The 23,796-nt window shown below is 34.6% G+C and overlaps 1 protein-coding gene across 1 annotated transcript; it reads right to left on the bottom strand.

Annotated features, from left to right (window-relative positions):
* Positions 1-1,373: 1,373 nt before the first annotated feature.
* LOC148175000 (X-linked interleukin-1 receptor accessory protein-like 2) lies at positions 1,374-22,839 on the bottom strand. The gene is made up of 7 exons (XM_088037254.1): positions 22,387-22,839; positions 10,962-11,134; positions 5,658-5,753; positions 5,206-5,311; positions 2,381-2,511; positions 2,033-2,332; positions 1,374-1,978 (listed from the first exon to the last, which is right to left on the bottom strand). Exons 1-7 carry the CDS (start codon positions 22,593-22,595, stop codon positions 1,575-1,577), a joined length of 1,419 nt encoding a protein of 472 aa, XP_087893380.1. The 5' UTR covers positions 22,596-22,839; the 3' UTR covers positions 1,374-1,574.
* Between the last annotated feature and the right edge of the window lie 957 nt (positions 22,840-23,796).

Raw genomic sequence — 23,796 nt, 5'->3', positions numbered from 1 at the left:
GACCCGGAAACTTGGCCACCCTGTTTCGGTTTTGTATATTGTTTGTATAAAAAGTTGTATGTATAAAAGTTAAAAAGACATCTAAAAAGTAAGTAAGATGACAAAACTCCATGGCCACATTTCTCATTTTTTTGTCATTAGGTGTATTGTTTTACTATTGTAGGTATTTTTTAATTGCATTTTTGAGATTAGTTTAAAACACTTGATAGATTAGTAAAAACTCGTGAATTATTTATATCAGTTTTGAATGTGAATAATTGTTCAATGTGTAGGTATTCAAACAATTTGAGGATTTATTGGAGTATAAATAGCAAATTCAGCTAGATACGTGTAGAACATTATAAGTAGATGTATGATGCTCCTCTTGCTTAGCTTGATTGTATTTCTTTTTACTACTATTGGTAAGATTCTAATTTAATATTCCTGTAATTTAAATTAAGCTAAAAAATTACAGTCTTTTTTTTAATTTTAGGTCCACATGTTCAAGTGCAAGGTAAAATAATATTTTTAAGGTAATTAATTTTATTGATTTAACTTTTTAAGGGACAAGTCTTATAACAGAACAACCTTGCTGCAACAATGAAGGAAAGTTATTTCAAATACCCGAAGATGACAATATCGTTTTAACTGGATGCTATAATAAAAATAAAATTCTTACTTATTATACTGAATACAGGAAACAAGATATTACACAATCAACTGATTCCACCGATTGGAAAAATGAAGGTTTCGGTATTAAACATTCCGATGTTAACGAATTTTACCAATACTCTGGATATCAAAGAGGACACTTGGCACCGGCGGCCGATTTTGAAACGAAATCACTCAGTTATTTATATTTAAATTCGGCCCCACAGGATGCCAGTCTGAATATGTTAGAATGGAAACTCATTGAAAAACACGTTAGTGAAGATCCGGAGGTAGCAGTTGGTTCAATTATTTACAAAGGAACACTAGGAGATCTTGGACGATTAAAAGGGCAAGATATTACCATTCCGATGTACTTTTACAAGTGTTTTCAAAAAAGACGAATATGGAATTGTATTGTCGCTTTAAACATTCCGAGGGTTCATGACTTTGATTTTAATGGGCTAAAAATTGATAAAGCTAAAAATGCTTCAGAGCAAGAAGAGTCTAGCACTATTTTTAGTAACTACTTGAACATATCTAGGGATTATATTCGGGAATGGATAAAATCGTTTAAACAAAAATGCAGAAATGAAAACATTTTAGAGACTAATATAATGAAGTCGCACTATGCAATTTCTTGCACTGGAGAAGAATTTATAAAGTTTTACTCTGAGGAGAAAGGATCCTGTGTGGAAGAAATGTCGCAACGATTAGGTGTTGCGTCATAAAAGAAATTCCGTGCGTGCGATAAACTGTTTATTTAAATAAAACTGATTTTCACGTTTTTATTTTACATAAAAAAATACAAAATAAAACAACGTATTGTAAAAATCACAATAATACTCTTCAAGCATACATTAATGTTATATTATCGGAACAATAATAATATAATACTAAAAATACAATAATTCAACACAATTTTAAATATCTAATCAATAAATTATTTACACAAAATTTTCGAAACTCTCTTCAGAGTCATTGGTCAGTCTTGAAGAAGTCATACCCTGCACGTGAGTTCTACTTTCTACCAGTCGTTCATTTCTCCTTTTAGCGGGCAACCTCAATCGCAACCCCAACCAGAATCTATCATCCTTCGCTCTTTCCCAAACAATAATATTGACAGCTCTAGTCAAAGTCTTGAGAGTTTCTCCTTGTGAGTTCTTCGTTTCGTTCTCGCATTTCGGTAGTTCTTTCAACGCTACACAAATTAACTTAGGTCCTAAACTTTGTAATTGTTTAATTGCTTGATAAATTCCAGCTGCAGTCCAAGTGTCGTTTAACACAGCCGGTGACAACACGGCGACAATTCTGCGGCTTTTCAAAGCTTCATCTTGCAGTTCTCCGAACCCTAAAATTGTAACCACGTTAATAAGTATAATTTGCAGAAATTCGTCTTTCTTACAGTAATTAAGGCTAAGAGGGAATTCCTTTGAAACGCATTTATAATTATATCTTTGTAAAGTCGGCATGAGAACTCCCAACGTTATTTCGCTATCTTTTGAAGCATGCAAAATCAGCACGTCGTTCGTTTTGCCATCGTTTTCTTCAATCGCACCAAAAGTATCCTTGAAGCAGACGCGTAATGGCAATCCGTATTGGAGGTTTAGAATCACTGCTGCTAAGCAAAGGAAGATAATTGCAGACATGAATAATAGCAGCTTTGCTACCGGAACTGGATTGGGATTCAAGTATTCCACGTTACCTGGAAAAAATAATAAGAAAAAAAAACTTTTGAGAAGATTCAAATTACTTTTTTCCTCCACTGTGATTCCTTGCTCGATGCTCTTCCCAGGACGTGTAATCTTACAAATATATTCACCATAGTCTTCTCGTCTCACGTTGTCAATGATTAAATACGTGCCGAAAGTCTGACCTTCCTCCCTGGAAATCATCAATCAATTAGTTTTTTTTCAACAAATTATATTGTGCAATGTGCATTTCCATTCATCATTATGAATGCGATAAAAAGTTGATTTAGCTTCTTAATTTTATCTAAATATGGTTAAGTACACATTATGTACTTAGTAAAACAGGTAATTAGTGTGAAAGTCAGTGTCAGTGGTTTCAATGTGAACATCAAACTTCATTAGTACCATTAGCATACGTTTTATTTTAGATGTTAGCTCAACGGGCTCGTAATTGTGACCTCTTCTGCCACCTCTGCATAAAATGATAAATAACACCAAAAGAAACGTATTGAGATCCCAACAGCTCGTTAATTATCAGATTATTATTTTATACATGTCCGTCAACAAGTAATTTATGATCCATTAAAAATGATAATGTTCTTGACAGACACGCGGTAGTTAATTCCACCAACCTGTGGTAGGTGGTTCGATCATTTCTTTTGAATTCCGTAAAACTTCAATAAGCCGGCCGCTCAACATAAATTCGAGGTAATTAATTATATGTGACAAAAAACAGTCTGATTATTTTCTCAAACTATTTTACGATTACTAATTAGCTGAACACAATAAAAATGATAGCACCGTGTGAGGTGCTGGTTGTCCCCGTGGGGTCCACCCAGAATTAAAAAGATCATAAAAACGACCATCATGGGAGTCTCATTAGTTATTACTTCATGGTGGATTAAGTCTAAATTATAGTTGAAGATGATGCGAGATTTTTCTTGTCACGCGAGAAAAATGGGTGTAATTGAAACGACTTCTTAGGTATTCAAGTTCTGTTATCTAAGTAATAATTACTAGAAAAACGAATGTTGCTACTTTTTTCGTTTCGTCTCTGTAACAATAGTAAAGCACCGATGTCCATACACACCGATCTCAAAGAAAAAGCAGCTAATCACTTGTAATTGGTAGCGATCCCGGTATGAGACCAATAATGGCGGCTTGTCGGTGGCAAAAACACGACAGAGGAAATAAAACACTGGTAGACCGGTTGTAAAACGTCTCCGTGAGAAAGTCACTTGCCTCGCCCCTCAACGATGTCGTGCATTGTCTTTATCTTATCCTTTTGTGTTTGATATTATGGTTTCAAGAGTAATTATGACGACCTAAGTTACAACGTCGTAAAGCTCATGACGTTTACGAGGTCGGAAACCGACATTAGATTCATTTGAATTAAGAGAAAAATCGTAACTTTCGGTTTTGTTTTATGGGCTGGTGTCGCCGATTGCGTGACCAAGTCGGGATTTACATTTTCGCTCAGAAAATTCTGTTCGGCACTTCTGCACGTTATCATTCCAAAAAAAAAAACGCCAACAGGAGTGAAATTTTCGTAATTTTAATTTTAGTTCCCAAAAAAAGCAGGCCCGAATTTTACAGCTTTCAACAAAAAGGTGTTTTTTTTTTAATGTGTCAGATTTAACCGAATTTCAGACGATTCAAAATACATATTTCAATTTCAAAGTTAATAGGAATTAAGTTAATGGAAATTTAAAAACATTTTAAATATTTTGGAAATTTTCGTTGTTAAGACGATGCAAAAATTTCTGATACCCTATAAATAAATGCTAAAGCAAAGCAATTTTGGAAAGTTTTTATTTTTGGGTCGTATGTTTACTATGTCAAATTGCAAAATTATAGTGCGGAAAACTTAAATTTTAGAAATTTCCATTTTTAAGACCAAGCAAAATTTTCCGATATCCTGCAATAAAATTCCTAATTTTGATAATTTTAGTGCTAAAGCAATGAAATTTTGGGAAGTTCTGAATTTTGTGTCGTATATTTACTATACCAAATTGCGAAATTGTAGAGCGAAAAACTCAAATTTAAGACAATTTTTAAGACGAAGCAAAAATTTCCGCATTCTTCACCAAAGTTCCTATTTTTTTGTAATTTTAATGCTACAGCAATGGAATTTAAGGAACTTACTAATTTTCAGCTTGGTATTAACTATGCTAAATTACAAAATTGTAGAACGGAAGACTCAAATTTTACAAATTAAAGCTCTTAAGATGAAGCAAAATTTTCCAATACCTTTAATTAAAATTCGCAATTTTGGTAATTTTAATGCAAAAGCAAGGTTACAAAAGCAAAAGTTACAGTTTTTGATCGTGTGTTAACAAAATCAATTTGCAGAATTGTAGAGCAAAAGACATAAATTTTAGAATTTTTTTAACGACAAAGCAAACAATTCCAACATCTTTATTAAAATTCGTAATTTGGTAAAGCGAAACACACAGCCATAGAAATTTTAATTTTTAAGACGAAGAATTAAACAAGATTTGAAATTCCTTTGCAAGCAGCAAAGATAAATTCTTCTAATTACCAGAAAAACGTAGCTCAAAATAAATAGTTTAAAAGCTTCTGATTGAAAAAGCGTGGGCAAAACACTTGTATACTTCTGAGAAAGCTAAAGCCCCACATTTATTTCAGGACTCGTTTTATCTAACGTTACAACCCACTGCTTATTGCGAACGTTACACATCACTTCTTCGCCAGTGAAAAAACTGGACTTGATATCAAATATTTTTGCATGAAAATGATTTGAAGTAACGGCTACTGCTGTACCTCGAATCATTCTCCGAAGAACGTTAATTAATTTTCTCGCAATATTGAGAACCGTAGTAACGGATCATCTGCATTTTCTGATGATACAAAACGACGAAATTACCTGGAAACTTTTTCCTGTCGTACTCGAGGCTCATCATCAAGAAGACCATTATGTCCAGACTTGCGCCACACCACCTCATTGTGCGCATCTGGCAGATCCACTGGTGCTGGAAAAAATTCAATCATCAATAGTTACAATGGATTTTCGATTAAAAGGAATGAATCCCTTTAGAAAACGTAAGCAGAATAAAAATGCTTCCTTCCACGTTTCATTGAATCCCACGTCATTTTTGATCGGTAAGCGCCTCATTGTTGGCATTTCCGAGATATGTTTTGTTAGTTATCATTGACTAATTAACGAGAGAACCATGGAAAATGGAATTTGTATGGATTTTATTACAATTGAATTTCATGAATTAGAGGTATTGATTAGGTGGTGGTATCAATTCCCGGTAATGTATAAATAAATTCGTCGTGTTATTAATTGTTTATTGAAATCTGCGGTCTACTTACCAGCAAAAGCTTCGCAGAAAAGTCTGAGGCTGTGGCCGAGCACGACTTGGGCATTCGGGGACACGTAGGTGATTTTCGGGTCGTCTGGATTTTTATCTGGAAAATAATTAATAACACGTAAATACAGCTATTTGCATACATATTACGCTTATTTCTCAGAATACTATATTATTTGTTTGTAATAAGAGAGCGAGTGTCGCTTTGAAGTTCTGTTTCCATTAGGGTAATGTACCCCCACAGCAACGCCAAGTCTGACATTTTATCCATATTACGACTACAAATAAAAAGCGCACCAAATGAAAAACCACAAATCGCGCAAAACTGTTCGACATTGTTTTGTTAAATTTGAGGCGGAATTTCCCAAAAACTTCCGTTGTTTAGCCGAACCTGTTGCAATTTCCACGAAAACAATTACTAAAATAGAGCACCTAAATATTCTCAATACTTGTAGATCAGAACCTCTCCAATTTGTAGCAAATTATCCGCGCAAAGGTTATCCAAGCCGCTCCAACTTTCTCAAGCGGAATCAATAACATCCGATTTTTCCTGGAAATCTTACTAAATTGATTAAATTGAAACTTGAGCTACTCGAGATGGAAATTTTTCGAAGTTACCCATATGGAAACTGTTGCATTTCTTGCAAGCAACCGAGTTGTAATTTGTAGGCACCTGCCATTTGAGTCGCGTGCTTATTCCGCGAAAGCGTCGCCCCCACTGTGAGACCACCTGGACTGGGTGCGCACCATACTTTTCATATCTGTCGATGCTTTGCCTTCACTGTAATTATTATCTCATTTCACATGTCGACAAACGCATGCAAAGTATAACCAGCAGAATTCAAACATGGCAGAAGAAACTCCAACGCGTTTTGGGCGGGGACGCCCCGGAATTATCCGGAAGCGGTGGGAACAGGTGGGCGAGAGGGGAAAATATCGCAGTGACATGAGTTTTCCAGAAACTCCCCGTTGCCAACGTTAAAACCATTAACGTGACGAAAAGAACTTCCTGCAAAACGATCTTGCTACAGTTTTTTAATTTAGCAGATGTTGCCGCTATTTTCATTGCCCTCCTGAAAGAATGACGCCATGAGGACGAAAATGTATAAAACATGAAATGAAAGATCAAAACTGCTGCAGTGCTGAATATCATTTTACAAACTCGGATTTTGTAACAATAACGCGGTTTCATTTAGTTCGGAGCTACCGCTGATGCTGTGTTTTCAATTTTCTGCATGTTAAAGGAAACATATGTCAGAGTTATTGTTTGCTTTGAATTTTATCTCGCATCGTTGCAGTATTACATATATCAAAGCAAAACGACAAGCACGAAAGCTTTCACATCGATTTTTGATATGAAGTTCTAATTAAATGTCTAGCTGGTTGGTTATTCCAAAGAGACTGGAAAATGCGAGTTTTGCAATTATGAGACAATTTGCAAAACGAATGAAACTCCAATTTTCTTTAAACAGAGCTTTTTACGCTGATGTTACGTTTTAGAAATATTTAGATTGCTATCACCAACCTAAAAAACGTGGAAAAGAGATTCTTATCCTTTCTCATCCAAAGATTAATTTTGAAATAATTGGTAGATATCAAAATTTGTTTAATGTTTTCCTTTTATAATAAAAACATTTTTGAAATATAACCGTAATTTTAGGTCCTCGTTAAAATTTTACAACTGAAAGCAAACATCATTAAAAGTTGTTTTTCGTTTACAAAACCGAGATCTTTAAAAAATATCAATCTGTCAGTTGTGGTATTCAAAATTATATCAAAGTGTGAACACTTTAAACAGGAAGGTGTAAAAAACTATGTTGAAATCGCATAAAATTAGAATATTTAAAATACGATTTTTTGGTCCTCCTAAAAGCAGGCACCGCAAAAATCTTGATTATTGTCGATGTATAGATTATTGAATTTCATAGCACTTATAAAATATAGAAAAAAATATCTCCCCCTTAAAACAAAATTATGCCACAATTTTGAATTTAAGCACGTTGAATGAAATTGCCATATTTGGTAAAACTGTCAAATTTTATCGTTGCATTTCGTTTTATTCAGGAATTATGGCGTTCCTACCAACATAATAAAATTTCCTCTTCCTACTGAAAATCAATCATTGCAAAATCTGTAATTGCAAATATATCACATTGAAATTGGACACACTCATCAGTCGTGTCAGACTTAATAAGCGTTTCAAATTTTATAGTCGTAGATTTCCACATGCGAGAATTATGGCACTCTGATTGACGTAATTGCGATTTTTTTTTCAATAAAAACAAGCAAAGCTAGATGTATAATTTTCGATATAAAACATTTAATTTTAACCCATTGGTAATCATATTATACTTAATAAACTGACCAAATTTGGTAGTCGTAGATTTATTGGTACCAAAATTATAGCGCAATTTTGTAATTTCGACACTAAAGCTGTAATAATAATCAAAACCCGACTCTAAAAATTCTGTCTACAATCCGTAGAAATTCAAACAATTTTAATTTCCCCCCACCCTGTGGGGAATCCAAGATAAACATCTCAAACCCGAGAACGCAGCAAATTAAATTCTGCATTTCATTATTTCTCCTAAATGTTTTATCAAACTACAGACTGTATAAAAAAGCCATGCTATCATCGTAATAAGCATTAACGTCATTAACAGGAAGTTCCAACAGTTCTACTTTCATTGAAATTACGAGTCCCCTCATTGTTTCCCTCTTTACGTCAACTATAATTTACCGCTTGAAACCTCGTACCTCAGCTACTAAAAGGTTAAAATCAAATAAGACACCGTGACGCTAACAAATAAAACCTCTTGAAACAGATATTGTATACTTTTTGTAATAAAATTAGTTCTAGTGGTTCCAGGTCAAGTGCTGGTAACAATTGAGCCTCACATCAGTTTTTGCATGTACTTTGTCGATTTTAATTATTTCCAGTTAATCCCTCGTATATTCTGTTACACGAGCCATTTTCCTAGAAGTCAGTTGATTAAAATCATGTTTTGAACATATGGAGTACGGGCTTTCATAATCTGTAGTCTGCAGTACACAATATTGCTAATAAGAGTTGGCTCATTAAAAACTGACAATGCAAAGAGACAAAAATGATGTATAAGATGGTCGTGATAAACGATTATGGTATGTTAAGAGGGATTTTTGTGTAGTGATAAATCATTTAGATGTTATCGACGGTGTATGCCATTAATAAATTTGTAAGTACATTAGTAATTTAAGTACGTCGCTCAAAAAAGGAACACGTTTTTGTATGAATTTTCTTTAGAAGAAGAATTTCAAGTTTGTCCTTATATGTGATGCACCACAACATTATCGATCATTATGTCATCAATTTGTGCTGGTATGTCTGAATAGTTTCTTCGTATTGATTTAGCAAACTTCTAACTGATTTCAGCTTTCACACTTTGGATGTTTCCACTGATATCAATAACCTCAGTCCGACACTGTGGCATTCCTTCATCCTATTTTTTAAAACATTAAAAGCATACATGCAACTCATCATAAACGACAAGTCACTGGCACTTATCCAGTAGATCTTCTCTTAGTAACTCTCCTGAACAATAACACTGAGCACGCAATACAAACGGCATTCATTTCACAAGTACGTAATTGGCAATTTTGAGCAAAAATAATAGGTAATGTATGTAATAGTATGTATGTATGTAACTAAACATCAATGCATGGATCACAACAAAGCTCATACAGCAAGTGTGACGGATCCGAAACACTGCTTGAGCGTTCCTGGAACTCTTTACACATGAGACATTCAAAATCGACAGGCGTGCAAAATTACACGGCCGTTGCATATAATATCATGGGAAATATGGTTGTAATTTAAAACGCGGATACGGTGGAGATTGTGACAGACATTCTGCCGCTTTTTTGTGTGATTAATTAGAGCTGAGTGCAGTGTACTGTGCACTGTGGGGAATCGCTGCTGGGTACAATTGATTTGCTCAAAAAGGCAAATTCGATACTGTCTGGGGTCAGTGATTTCATCTGCTAGCCAATTTGTGAATGCATTTATTGTTGCTACAACAGAAATTCTATTTCTGGACATGAAAGAGGAGAATCTACTCAGATTTAAATCTTTTATAATTCTCTCAAAAGCTGATTTTGCAAGACTTCTTCTAAAACCTGCGAGTTAAAATAATTATTTACATTAGAGCAACTGTAAGTAGGATTTAACGGCTCGACAGCAATGTTCGCCATTTGCAGGAGAGACGTGAAATCCGTACAGTGCGAGATTTGTGAAAAGCTTTTTGGCCGATAAACCGACTAAAACGTCAATTGGAATTTTCGAATCTTCTAATAAATTGCGGCGCCAATAAATTTGAATTTTTATTTCAATTTTCAAGGTGAAAAATAACGAAACAATTTATGTAATAAATACGTTTTGGTGCAAACCCAATTTTTGTTGTGGTAACGGTTGCTTTTCTTTTCAACGTGCCCAAGCGACCAGTGTAATCTGACTTTTTAGCATTGACGACGTGTGCTTTATAATTATAATTCAAGAGGCCAAAAAATCAACTCAGTGCTTAAAACGGATATTAATATTAAAAAAAATCCATCAAGTGTAAGAAATTACTGAACAAGATAGAGGTTTTCAATTAAAAGATAAAAAGATTTCAGGTGATTGCATCATAAAATCTAAGAAAAAACGAAGTCTGTTAGGAACTGCACTTTTTTTTACATGACAGTTCAACATAAACTTAATTACGATCGGTTAATGATTAATCTTGAATTATCAAAAAAACGTTTAGATGTAATGAGCAGAACCACCAATACATTTCAAATTCCAAAGCTTGAGAAATTGCATGTTGAAAAATAAATGAAATAACGCAATATTTCCTTTTCTGGAAACTCTTCGGTTTGAGGCAGTAATAGCTAATACTTGTAAAAACATTTCAACACAAGCACTCTTTGCAGAATTAAATTTAAAAATACTACAAAACCAATATATCCCCAGTTTGCATTTACCATCTTCATTAATAAAACCGCTTACGCAACAATAAACGTGTGTTTAAAGGTAATTCAAACTTGTTCGTCCAACAGGTGCAGCGAGACAACTTAAATATTTATAACAACCCGTTATATTACACCTAAGTAAAATTAGTGTTATTTTACATTATTACAACAGCATAACTGAGAGCGTTTATTTAGCATGTAATAAAATCGCCAGACAATAACCTCGCATGTCTTGTGTGCGCACACATATTTCCTACACACATCCGGTAAAAGTAGTAGAACATTTTATAGCGTGGCATTTGCTTGATTTTTGTTTACTTACCGAAGACTTTTAGTTGAATTGTATGAGAATGGACGACGGAATCATTCCTCAACAAACAAGTGTAATTCCCAGCGTCTGCTTCCGTAACGGACTGAGCGTATACCGTTTGATTGGCACTTTCTGGATAGAGGATTAACTGTGATGACCATGGATATGGCTTTCCATCTTTGAACCTAAAAGAGAACACATGTTTAAGGATCGGTATTTATCAGACGGTAAAGGAGAAGACGGCAGGTTCTTGTTACATGTTGTGTAAGAGCTTTAATCGTTGATCTACAAAGAAAATATTGCGTAATCCTGCATTATTTTTATATAAAAAAGAGGCTTTGGTTGGGGGTACCCAGAGCTATTGGATTTCTTCAATGAAACCAATAACGCAATCAAACTAGTTTTGTTGATGACCACCTGTTGGGAATTCCCAGATAAGGGAGTGTGGGCAAAAAACTAACTCTGACATCAATGTTGTGAATGAATGAATAATCAATGTTATAAAGCGCAGTTTCTTCACAACTCAGTATCAGTAAATCAAATTTAGCTCATATTGATCCATAGAGTTGTCAAGCAGCAGAATTAATTGCGTTATGAATAGGATTGGCAGCTTCAGATTTTAGGTTTCAGGTTTTTCCTCACCCCCACATTATAGAGTTACAATTTTCAAACCATTTTATCATTGAGCAGAATGATTACCACTAAAGTAGAAATAATCGCGAAAATTTGAGTTATTTGGTGGCTGATTATTTATTTATTATTTTCCAAACTGTAATTGAACGTCGAATTATGTAATTTATGTGCATTGTTTTTTAGTTTCTTGGAACTTTGTAATTTAAAGATTAACTAAAACGTAGGCCAGACTGAATTTCCAAATATAACTGCTTTAATTTATCACAATATTCAACATTTTACCGTATTTGCAAGACTAGTTATTTACAAACAAGCAGGATTAGCGAAATTAAACATTCATTACATTGAAACAGCAATGGGTCTGCATTAAATAAACATAAATTTATGAAAACTTTAGCTGTTGGCCTGTAATCTCAACACAGAGCGTCGGGAGAATTAATCAATTTCAATTAGTCGGTTTTTATCCATTTTGCAGAGTCATAGAAAAATAAACGCAAGAAGTTGATGTTTAGACTGCAGTAAGAAGCATCGCATCATTTTACTTATTCTTGCATTAAACCTGAAAAATTAGATTGCATTTTCATGTGTTCAATTTCGTATCTCCAAGATCTTTTAACCTGTAAAAAGCGCCGTAAAAGAAATTCTAGAAAAGTTCAATTTCAGATTCTTACTTGCCCAGATTTTCGGATAATAAATTGTGTTTAAACATTCCAAAGTTTCTATTTTCTTGTTTAAAGCTCCGCGATTCCCTTCCCTCGTATTTTTAGACTTTCATTTGAGTAATATTCATGCAGATCGATTTGTGGTCCTGAAAATTAATGTTCGTTTGAATTAAAATTCCACGTTTGTCCCAAACAGCCAAACACAAAAGCCAAAAATCAGCTCCAACTGACGCGCATATTAATTTTCTCTTTGTTGTTTTATTACGACACGTCAAAAATAAACACCAGGGAAATTAAACGGAACAACTCACATTTCTAATAATTCTATTTAAATCCTTGCACACCGCGCGTTAATCATCAGCGTGCCAACATGTGCGAATTTTTACGATTCTCGGGATAGATCCGATGTCTTCACGTAGGTATCCAATGGTTATTCCAGAAACCAAATTAGAATAGCAATAGCCAATGTACCAATGATATGCAAAGGGCTGTGGGAATATTTTAGCCATGTATCTCATCGCTTTGTTAGCTTTCCATTTCCTAATTGTTTGAGTTTATGTAGAAAGAGGTCGTAAAGGTTGTCGCTATGCACATCTCAAATAAGTTTGACTCTTGTAAATATTCTTGTTAGGAAATTATAGTCCTCACCGTTTGATTGTTGGAGACCGACAAATTTTCCTCTTTTTGTCAACCTCCACTGCTGGTTTCAGTGTAATTAAACCGTTTCTTTGTTTATCGAGCGGTTGAGTATTCTCAGAACGCGCAATTTAGATTAGGGCGAAACCTAATGCACTTTCGGTATTGTAACGACGGAAGTGGCTAATTGCCAGATAATCCTCGTTAAAAATAATAATCACAGATTCTGAAAACTTGCAAAACCGAATAGCTTCATTATAATTGAGATAACAATACACTTCGCTGAAGACTTGTGTAATATCACATCCAACCCAAGCTGGCTGTATAAACGGTTCTTGTGGAAAAAGCAGTTCTTCATTCTTCGATCTACTTTGACTGTTCACCGACATCTTTTTGTACGAGAGCGACGACCACATGATATTAATGTATTTTCAAGATCAATACGTGGTTTCGCTTCCAATATGTAACACTTTTGATAAAAAATTAGGATTTCTCAAGCTCCAATTGTGAATTCGCAACAACACCGTTGTACGTATAAATACCGTGTTTCTGTCCTTACAAAAAAGACATCAATAATGATTCCTGGAAATTCGCAGTTGGAATGATGAATGCAACATTTTCCACGCACTTCCTTGGAGACGCTTCGAGACTAATTAAAATTGTAGGAGTGACAAGTGGGACCGTCATTTCTTGCCCTCATGCAATTATAGGTACACATGCAACGGCGGTAGATAATTGTAACTTGAAACAAAAGTTTGTGCTGGCGAATAACAAAGAAAAGTCGGGGGAAGTTTGAAAACTGGTGGTATAAAAGAAAGGAAAAAACTGATTTCAATTTAATGCCGACAAGTTGCGGAGTTACAAATAAACTTGAGGTAAACTTTTCAGAAATGTCAGAATAAAATTTCAATTTTTCTCTTCTGAATTTCATGTAGAATTAATCAGACGTTAGTTACGGTTTCAAATTTTTTGATTCAGGATATTGTTAGGAGTAAAAAGAGGAGATTTTGTAATTTCTTAAAATTGTATATTATATATTATATTATATATTATTATTAAAATTACATTTTAAATTTAATATTTAGTTGTTCTAAAATTAGACATCTTGTTTTACTTTTTTTTTTCTTTATATAATTATAATTTCTGTTTAGAATTTCAAGTTTCCTTTTGGCGAATTCTAACGTACAGATAAGTATCTAAAATTGATTTTTGATTCAAATTTTGTTATTCTTTAGACCAAATTAAATTGAATTTTAAAAATTCAAGATGAATTAAAGAACTAACTTCTGTTATGATTTCAGATTTGGTATTTGAACGCTGAATTGAGATTTCGTCGGCAAAATTTTTAGGTTTTAGGTTTGAGTTTCAGAGACTTTGTTTTGGCTAAAATTTGTAGGTCTTCATTGAATTTTAAAGCCTAAGGGGCCGATTTGCGCCTAAGCAACCTCAATCAAACTGATGCTATGTTACCAACGCAATTTTGCGCCACTGACTTGAAATTGGGCCTTAATGAGACTAGTAATTTTATAAGATTTTTGGTTCAACTTCTAAACAACAGATTGAAATTCATAATACATTTATCACTAAAATCCTAAAATTTTAAACAGAAACCAGTAATTTTATAGATTATCTTTTTAATTCAAATTTTTTATTTTGTTCCAATGGTGAGTTCAGTTTCCATGTTTAAATTTTCATTTAAAAATATCTGTTCAGATCAATGTTAATTTAAATATTCAAATCTCATATTTCATGCTGCATGGCAAACAGAAATTGATTTTTCTCCTTGAAATAGCCGATTTTAACAAATTTCGAACACTGAATTTAGAATATTTTATGTGCAGCTGCTACTGATAAGAAAAACCTTTAGAGTGAGTCTCTACAATTTCGTTGTAAAACAATAAAAAATCATTATCTCTTGAAACATCCGTTTTTCCTGTAATTCCAGTGTTTATTCAAACCAACATTATTTCACAATTACGAAACAACAAATAAACTTGTTCATAGATAAGGAAAATCAGTGAAGAATTAATTGATGTTACGCCAAAACTAAAAAACTGTGTATATTTTAAAATTCTGCGTGGCACTCAATTTACAAAAATAATTGCCAATTGGGCACACAAAGGGTGTGAATTACACCGTCTGCGCATTTGCACAGCTCCTGAAACCGACAACTGGTGAATCGATTTTAGGAAAATCGCCAAACACATGGGGAGAAAAACGAAATGCACCTTGTACGACTCAAAAAAGGAAACTATTAAATTACAAGAGCCCCAAGCTATTATTAAAATAATTAATTTACAAGAAACGTAGCACTAACCGACGGATTTAGAAATTTAAATGTTTATTCGCCGCTCAATTACTGCACTATTATTATCCCATGCTAATATCCCTAATTAATTTACATCCATAACAGTCCAATTTCCCGACTTCTGAGTAAAATCACACCTTGTCCCACCCAAAATTGGTCCTTCCGCTAAAAACCCACAAATCAAACAGCTGTAATAAAACTGTCTCGAGTCCTCGACCCTCTCAACTTCTTTTGCTGATGTCATTCATACCTGCCTATCGTGATTTACACCTCAAAAATGTCAGTTTTGTGCCAGGTAGTTTTTCTTTGTGCTTGAGGAACTTTCAACAGCTGTAAAAATTTCTGAATGCACACAATAAGAGAATAATTGCCACCGAGATTAAAGAACTGAGTCAATATTTGCTGGGGGATCAAAACAAACAAGAATGGAATTGATCTCGAAGACGTTTTCTATGCATGCATAGACTTTTTAAGAAGTGTAATTATTCTGAGAAGAGTAGAAGAGGATATTCTTGGACGAACTGGTTCGATGGAGAAATAAAGAACGGATATAATGACGAGGCACAATAGCCGCACAGGCGGAGCTTTAGTGGAATTAATAAGGTGTGCTAAAGGAACCTTATTACAGGCCGATTTGTCATGATGTATTACAAAAGTAGAGAAAGCCGCTTTTCGGCGGAGAATTCAATTAAAAGTTTAACCGGGTAATTTTCAATTGAGCCACCGTTGAGAGAAGAATTCCCCGTCATCGTAAATCGATAAATTTCTGATAAGACCACTTTCATTGAAATAATTCATTTTGGATTGCATTTTTATCTTTCCACCCACTTCCGTTTCAAGATCTAAACGTTAATCAATACAATTTCTGCCTACCAGCACCAGGTGTGACAATTTTGCGTGGTAATTTAAGCATAAACCGTTCTGAGAGATAACATTTACAATTTTAATATCCATACTTAAAAAGTGTTTGCAGAGAGGCGGTAGCACGTCATATTAAAGATAACGAGCCAGTTCGAACAATCTGATAAAAATTCCGTATGGATTTCGGAGAAAAGCAATTAGTATTTCGATCACGTTGTTGCAGCTTCATTGTTATTATATTTCGTAATATTGGTACCATACTGCTAAATCTTACACCACTTTAGTTACTTAACTTCCGCGATATCAATGTTTGCTTTTGATAAGTATTACCAACTCGTAATTTAGGAAGAACAGGAAAAATAACTGGATTATTTTACCCGAGTTCAGCTTTTACTGTGGGAATTTGTACGGCAAATATGATAAACATCGCTATAAAAAGGTTGTTTAAATAGTAATTTTTCGAGCGAAAGTTGATAGTGTAATTCTCAGTACCCCAAGGAGTTATCAGAGTTAAATATTCGCAATTTACGCAAACAGCGTTAATATTCACCGAAAAAATGGCTTTAATTGGGTGAACAGCTGCTATTTAGTTATTTACATTGCGGGAGATAAGTTTTCGTCGTCGGCGTTAAAAACGGAATTGTTTATTGTAAAGCGATTTGACCGTGTTAAGCGGATTTGCAGACCCAGAAAAACAAAGCGAAAAATATGTTTTTCAAATCGCAACGTAATCTAAAAAATTCGCGGACAAGTAAACATGAATTTATGGTTTGAGGCTCTAAGCAGCTTGCAGAATGTTTATAAATACAAAGCTGCAAAATCTTGAAAAATTTTACGGTCTTATATTAAGATTCTGGAAACAACAGAAGGAAGATATAGCAGAAACGTTTAAACAATTAAAATTTTTCATTGTAATAGTTGGGATGTTTAAAATTTGAGTTTCAGTTCTCCCAAAAACTTTAAAAAACGCAAAGTACTTTTTTGTACACCTGTATTCCAATTTTTTATTGATTTATTTTTCTCTATAGACTCTTCCTCTTTCGATATCGTGGTGGAATCGCTATTTTCAATTAACTCTTTAGCTTTGATTTGATTGGCGTTATCTTATATCATTTGATCCATTTCGCTACATTTCTCTTACTACCAACTGCCACGGTGGCTAAATAATAGTTTGATTGCTTTATTTCTATCATTCTTCGCTGTTAACTTCTCTTTTACTTCTCTACAATCCGGGGATGTAATACATAATACCAAAGACATTCCGGAGCCTCCAAACCGTTTAGATTTTCACTTAGTTTTCCCAGCACGTCTCCAAATATCCAAATCTCTTGTAACCGCACTTGCGATTATTAATTTGTAGTGCATTGACACCATTCGTGACAGGAAAACTTCCCGATGGCCTCCTAAGGTGTAAAACACATTTTGTTTCCGGTCTTAGATTTCAGTAGTGATGTCACGACTTTCAAATCTGCTACCGGTTGGTGCTCATCCCCAAAATAAATCGCATCTTAGAAAATCGTTAATGTTTCAGTATAAATATTTATGAAAATTGAGCACGAATAGAAAAAGTACGTTCTCAGAAGTCTGCTTTGCAAAATTCACATAAACAATCTAATGTAAGCGTCGTGGTAAAATTGTGCTTTTTCAGTTTCAGAGAGAAGAATAGCCATTTTTATGGTAATTAAGATGCGACGAAAGCGCAAGTGAAATAATGTATTCAGAACACGGGAAATCGCAGACAGACCACGTTGGGCATGGTAGAACTCGTTGGTAATCTGATGGAGACGCGTAGCACGCACCCACAAATATTTAACGACACTTTTTGTTGAATTATTAAAACACCGAGTTCCTATTAGATGACATTTACTGCAAAACTAATTTATCATCAAAGGTTCCGCTAGAGTTTCCATAAACATGGATTTCAGTGAAAAACCGCCGTTGTTTTCTTCTTAACAGACGTCATGTCATACCATTTCGTGTCTGCTTCCCTGATCTAATTACTTGTATACACAGCAGTAAGGCTGGAATTAACACTTCTTTGTGAAGACTGAGACCGCTTTAGGGGTGGGAATTAAATAATTGATCTAACGGTGTCAATCGAACTCGTTACTCATGTATTTATTTATACCGAGAGATTGAGTCAGAGCTTCCCAGAATGCTGTGCATAAATTCACGCAGTAATATTGTAGAAATAAAATTTTCCTGTTGGCTAACCAAAGGCGGATTTCCCTTATAACGCTCCGAAAAACACAACGCAGATCTGCGGTTTAGTCCGATTCTCCGTACACTATGATATTGATTTTATTGGTAAAATTGTCCATAGTTTTAGAAAATCGCTTCAAGGAAAATGATTCATTGTAGAAACACGTATGAAGCAAGTGCAAAGGTATTCCGAACACTTGTATCTTCACAAAGAGCATTAACACTCTATTTGTAGTGATTGATTTCGAACGCTAATGACAATATTCATATCAGGATTCTCGGAACAGAATATTGAACTGTTGCTGGTTACCGTCACGAGGTTACCTGACTCTGATCTGTGTTTTGATAATTCCCCGGAGAACAATGGCTCTTGACGGTCATTGTTATTCTTGGATTTTTATTGTTTATCGATGAAGAGTTGAGACGCCGGAAGGGACGATCTAGATATGGAACATACGAAGAATGTAATCAGTCCAATCTGTACACAGTTTGCAACAGTGTTAACAATTTTTCCCATCATAAATCATTTTGCTTTCCCGGAAAAAACATCCCTTTTTTATTCTATAAATACCGGCTTTTTGACAAATTGCTCAAATCCCACCTTCCAACTTAATCAAATTCCCAAGAAGTGGGCGCCGCTGGCGTTAAAACTTCAAGGGTGTGTTCTATGGGTGGCATGTCCTAGGGGCGACTTCTCCGAAAAAGGCGGCGCAGTCAAAAGCCGTAACGAAGAATGACACAACATGAAATATGAGAAACCGTCAAAACGCCCGGACCCTTATCGACAGCTGAGGATCTCAATCCAACGGTTTTTTCGCCTAAGAAAATCTAATAACAGGTCTGATATAAAAACCAATTGGTATCAAACTTGCTAAATTCTCATCAGGTAGTCGCTTATCTCCAGACCACAAAAACCACTCTCTTCAGGTCAGAACGTGTGGGAACTTGTCCGAGATTCCTGGGGTGCGTTAAAATAGAGATCTTATCAACGGTTTCATTCAGCAGACAGGGGGTTTTACAAGTCAAACAAGTAGTGATTACTACTCCTTGCACCTTGCAATAAAAGTTTCAACTCTGTTCATAAATCTGGACCGAGTTTGTTGTTTTTCATTTTTACGAGATACATTCGGCTTTGTCGGACGATTCGATGTCTTGTAGACGTTGTTTGACCGCCCAGGTAAACGGGCGCGCTACAGGATAGCTCTATTATGTTAGTTAAAAACTCGCTTTTGATGGAAGCAACGGCTTTTTAACGGCGTTACCGAAATAAAGCTAATTTCATGGATTATGAGAACCACAATATTCGCTACAAATTTAGCCAGTCATCAAGAATAAATGAGACGTTTGGAAAACGCGTAATGAAATAACGAGCAGTATGTTTGAGCAAATCATTTTTTAAAATTACAGAGAACATCGAGCAAAACCTGGAATTTGTACTTTCAAAGGGAGCCCTCAGCTAAACGCGAAGACGTAATGATGAGGCTCACTCTAGTCATAAATTACAAAGCGATTATATCTGTTGTCAGTTGCTCATTTTTCATTGTATCCGAAGATTAGAAAGGCTTAACTTTCGGTTTTGAAACCCACCCAGGGTTCGGAAATCCCCAAAAATAAAAAACGATGAGTTAAATAAAAAACGAATCTTACAGTGGGAATAAGAAACTTAAAAAATGCTAATATAAAATACTTCGACGAAAGTTCGACAAGTTATTTGTATTAAAAATAAATTTCCCGTAAAAATAAATCTTGGAAAATAATAAAGCCCAGATTCCGTGCATATTTCGTCCGGAATTGTTCCGAATTACGTAAACATCCCACAAGAGTTGTAAAATTGTCCAAGAATTTTTAACTCAATGACTCATCTTGTTATAACAGCAAGAAAGAGCCTCCCATTTTAAGCTCTTCGCTAATGTTATTTTAATTATTTCAAACTATAAAAAATCACAAGTACCTGTTACGCATCATTTGTTTACAAACAGATCTCTTGAGCTGTTATGATTATTATCCAACGATAACAACTCCCGACTGAAGACTATATTTATATTTACAACACAATTTACAAAACATCGGTTACAATTTCATAATAATTTGGATTGTGAGCTGTAGATACCGAAAGTTTTTAACAGTTTCGCTGAGTCATCTAAAGAGCACAATGAACGTTGTCTCGATCTCCCATTACGCGAAACGTATCCTTCATAAATTCCAATCTCCTCTTCATTAAACCTATTCACCACCTAATATCCTCATTTATAATTTTTAAACTGCAGATTCCCCGCGATAAAATTAAACCACCTGTGGTTTAAAACGTAATAACGGGTTAGCTAGCCAGTAAAATTTTTCAGATAACAATCACAATTTGGTTTCAGCCAGACGCAACTCTTCCAAAATTAGCAAAGCTCCCTAACAATAGACACCTAATAATTATCGTCGATTTATACTTTTGTTTCCCTGATGGCACATATGTTATTAGACCCCACTTACACACAAGCTGTTGGCGGTAAAAAATAATTGGCGAGTTTCGGAGGTCCAGTCTGACCAGACTCAACGATTCTCTTCAGTTGTGGTCTTTTTGCATCGACGAACGGAAACCGCGGACCCTTACCTGGAGGCTGTACAAGTTTCGGGCTTGCAAAACGATAATCGGACAAACCAAATTTACACGGGTAAAAAAACGTTGGAGACAGGAGAAATGCGCTTGAATGGGACAAATTTCAATAGCTTTGACTGACGCCGGAATTTCAAGAAAAGCTCTCGCTGGCGGTTCGTTTAACGAAATGCGAACAATAAAGTTGGTTCGATATTACACTTTACACCTGTACTGCTCATTTCCATTTTGTTTAAATAAATGTTTACCAAATGTCATAAAATTCTCTTTATCGCCCCCAGCAACAAATAACTCAATAATTAACAAGTTATTGCAGCGACACATTAATTCTGCACATTGTGAATACGACAAAAGTCACGTTTTCATTAGCATTGTTGTTAGAAACGAAATTGATGGGTGACGACCGGATACAGCTTTACTGTCTACTAATAACGTACACTTTTGATCGATTTAATTACCTTTAGATTTCGCTTTTATATCTGCATACTTATTAAGTCTTTTTAATTACATTCAACAAGTTCCCAGCTAGTTTGAACTTATCTGAATGTCGTAAAACTTAATCAGAGTGTAATAAATTTTTGCGTCGTTGTTCCTGAAACTGCCGCGATGATGTGAATTAAACATTTGCATTCTTTTTAAGAGTTTTGAAGCGCAATAACAATGAAGTCTCTTCATTCAACTGCGCAAAATTTTTTGGAACGGAATTCTTCGCTAAATGTAAACGTGTGTGTGACAAAAGGTTAAAAAACTTTTACGCTAAATCTCAGCTTTCTGGAACGTTGAGTTGAAAAATTGCTATTTTGGCTCTGAATCAATTTTTTCTCCTCGCATTGTATGCCAAGTTTGACATAAACAAGTTTCTGCGAAATTTTCCTCCGAGCCGCGACAACTGCAAAAAAACGGAGCAGAAACTTCAAACTGAAAAATTGGACACCAAAGCTCAAAGGGTTTCTCGCCCCATTTAATTTAATTACCAACTGTGGAAGAAAAACCAGAAGGCTGCCACCCTTAGCCATCCATAACTTACCAAGTGATTATACCAGGTGCAAAGCTGACAACAAATCAATGTCACTGGTTTAACAAACACTTGTAAATATCTTTTTCATTGTATCTGAGGATTATTACAAAGCTTAACTTTCTTACCCATAAAAATTTCCAAGAAGAAGGAAATCCCAAATGGTTCAACTAATCTTAGAAACTAAAAAAAAAACGTTTCAATATTCTGATTGCGTCATTAGCAGAATCCATTTGGGAAAATTAGATTGAAATGCTAATATGAAGACAAAAAATCTTAATTGAAAGTTAATTGTCCTGTTTAGCTTTGGCAAAAAATCCTCGCAAGCTCAGCTTTCAGGAATATCTCATTGATTAGTCACCTGCTGGACACTCCCGGCAAATTATGCTTTCTAATTTGGTAAATAAATAGTCACTTCTAAAATCCCGCAATATGACGTAAATATGAACTTAAAGACGAGTTTCAACAAGTTCTCGTGAAACTAATGACATAATGATTAAAAATATAAAATTTACCATTCTATGCTCCTGTATCCTTTGGCACAACAATGCAGTCCTTTGAATCTACCAATAATTGCAAATTCTTCCAAACTCGCTTCTTTCGTAAACTGCATGTAAGTCCCATTAGTGGTAAAAGTGTTCAAAGAACAATAATCCTCGATTGTCAACACCGAAACAAAACATAAAATAAACACGCATAAAGCACTAATTTTTAACACTGCCATGTCTCAAGTAATGTAATTCTTATTATCTAATGAGTCACCACGAGTAAATAAATTTTTTATTGTTTTTAAGTAATGATTTACATATTTAATTACACGATTAAAGTCTGTTTATTCAGTCATTGTAGGCAGGTAGCACTAAGAACTCTGCACGTTCACGTGGAAAACTGTCTGTACAAGAACAGCAACACTTGTTTGTCTCGCCACTAACGCACGTGAAATGAAGTTAAAAATGAAATTTATGGTTCGTTACTTGTCGAGTTTCACCTGTCTTTGTTCGCGTGTTTCCGGACGAGAGAATAGTGGGGAAAAGCGGTACAGCGGGACATAGAGGAAGAAGGGGACCGAAGCATGTATGGACTAGTTTTTCGGACTAGGCCGGAAACTGATATTTTAGCTCCTTATTTGAAAAATATGAAGCAGCTTTGATTCGTGTTTATGCTCATTATAAAACCATTTTCATCTTTTAAGTGCTTCTAAATTGTTACCTACTGACGAGTCATAACGATGTAAATAAACAGTTTTTTAACCTTCGATTGCTGTTAAGTTTATTATCGATCTTTTAATTAAGTCATTAAACTAAGAAAAATAAACGCTTTATGTGATTTAAACATTGAACTTACATCCTTCGACATAGAAATGTTTACTTTCGATTTTCGGAGGCATGCGGAAGTAGCAAATATACTTTTTTTACGATGAACCAAACGTCTTTATTCCAAAACAATTCTTATTTACGATTTGTTACTTTTGAGATTATGCAACCCAATATTCTCATTAAAGTCCTATATTTTATTGGGTGGCATTTTTCAGCACGACAGATAATATGAAATTAACGATGGAAACAATTGAAAAATCGACCAAATTATCAGTTGCAAGACACTATTTATTTAGAACGACAAAATAAAAGATTGAACGACGTGAAATTTTATTTCCCAGTAATATAAAAAAATCGGGCGGCAAGTTATATTCATCAAGACAATAAAGATACTCTCTAGGCAATTAATTGATTCTACCTGGTTGTTTAAAAAGAATGCAACAATAGCAGAATAAACAATTTTTTAACGACATAAATTTTAATTTTTCGACAGGCATAGTAGAACAACAAAATAAAACCAGCAAACGGCCGAACGTAGGAGATAGAAAAAAACTCAAAATCAGACAAACAAGTTTTCAAAATATCTTGCACGACAGTTGGAAAACATTA

The sequence above is a fragment of the Gnatocerus cornutus genome, chromosome 5, assembly GCF_029298725.1.
Source record: "Gnatocerus cornutus isolate USDA-ARS CGAHR chromosome 5, icGnaCorn1.1, whole genome shotgun sequence".
NCBI classification, from domain to species: domain Eukaryota; kingdom Metazoa; phylum Arthropoda; class Insecta; order Coleoptera; family Tenebrionidae; genus Gnatocerus; species Gnatocerus cornutus.
Note: the sequence above shows the minus strand (reverse complement) of the source record. Positions and strands in the feature narration are given on the sequence as shown.

Coding starts and splice junctions, on each gene's coding strand:
- LOC148175000 (XM_088037254.1), bottom strand. CDS start 22,595: ATGGCAGTGTTAAAAATTAGTGCTTTATGCGTGTTTATTTTATGTTTT. Junction 11,135..22,386: donor GGATACAGGAGCATAGAATG/GTAAATTTTATA, acceptor GTTCTCTTTTAG/GTTCAAAGATGGAAAGCCAT. Junction 5,312..5,657: donor TTTCTGCGAAGCTTTTGCTG/GTAAGTAGACCG, acceptor AATTTTTTCCAG/CACCAGTGGATCTGCCAGAT.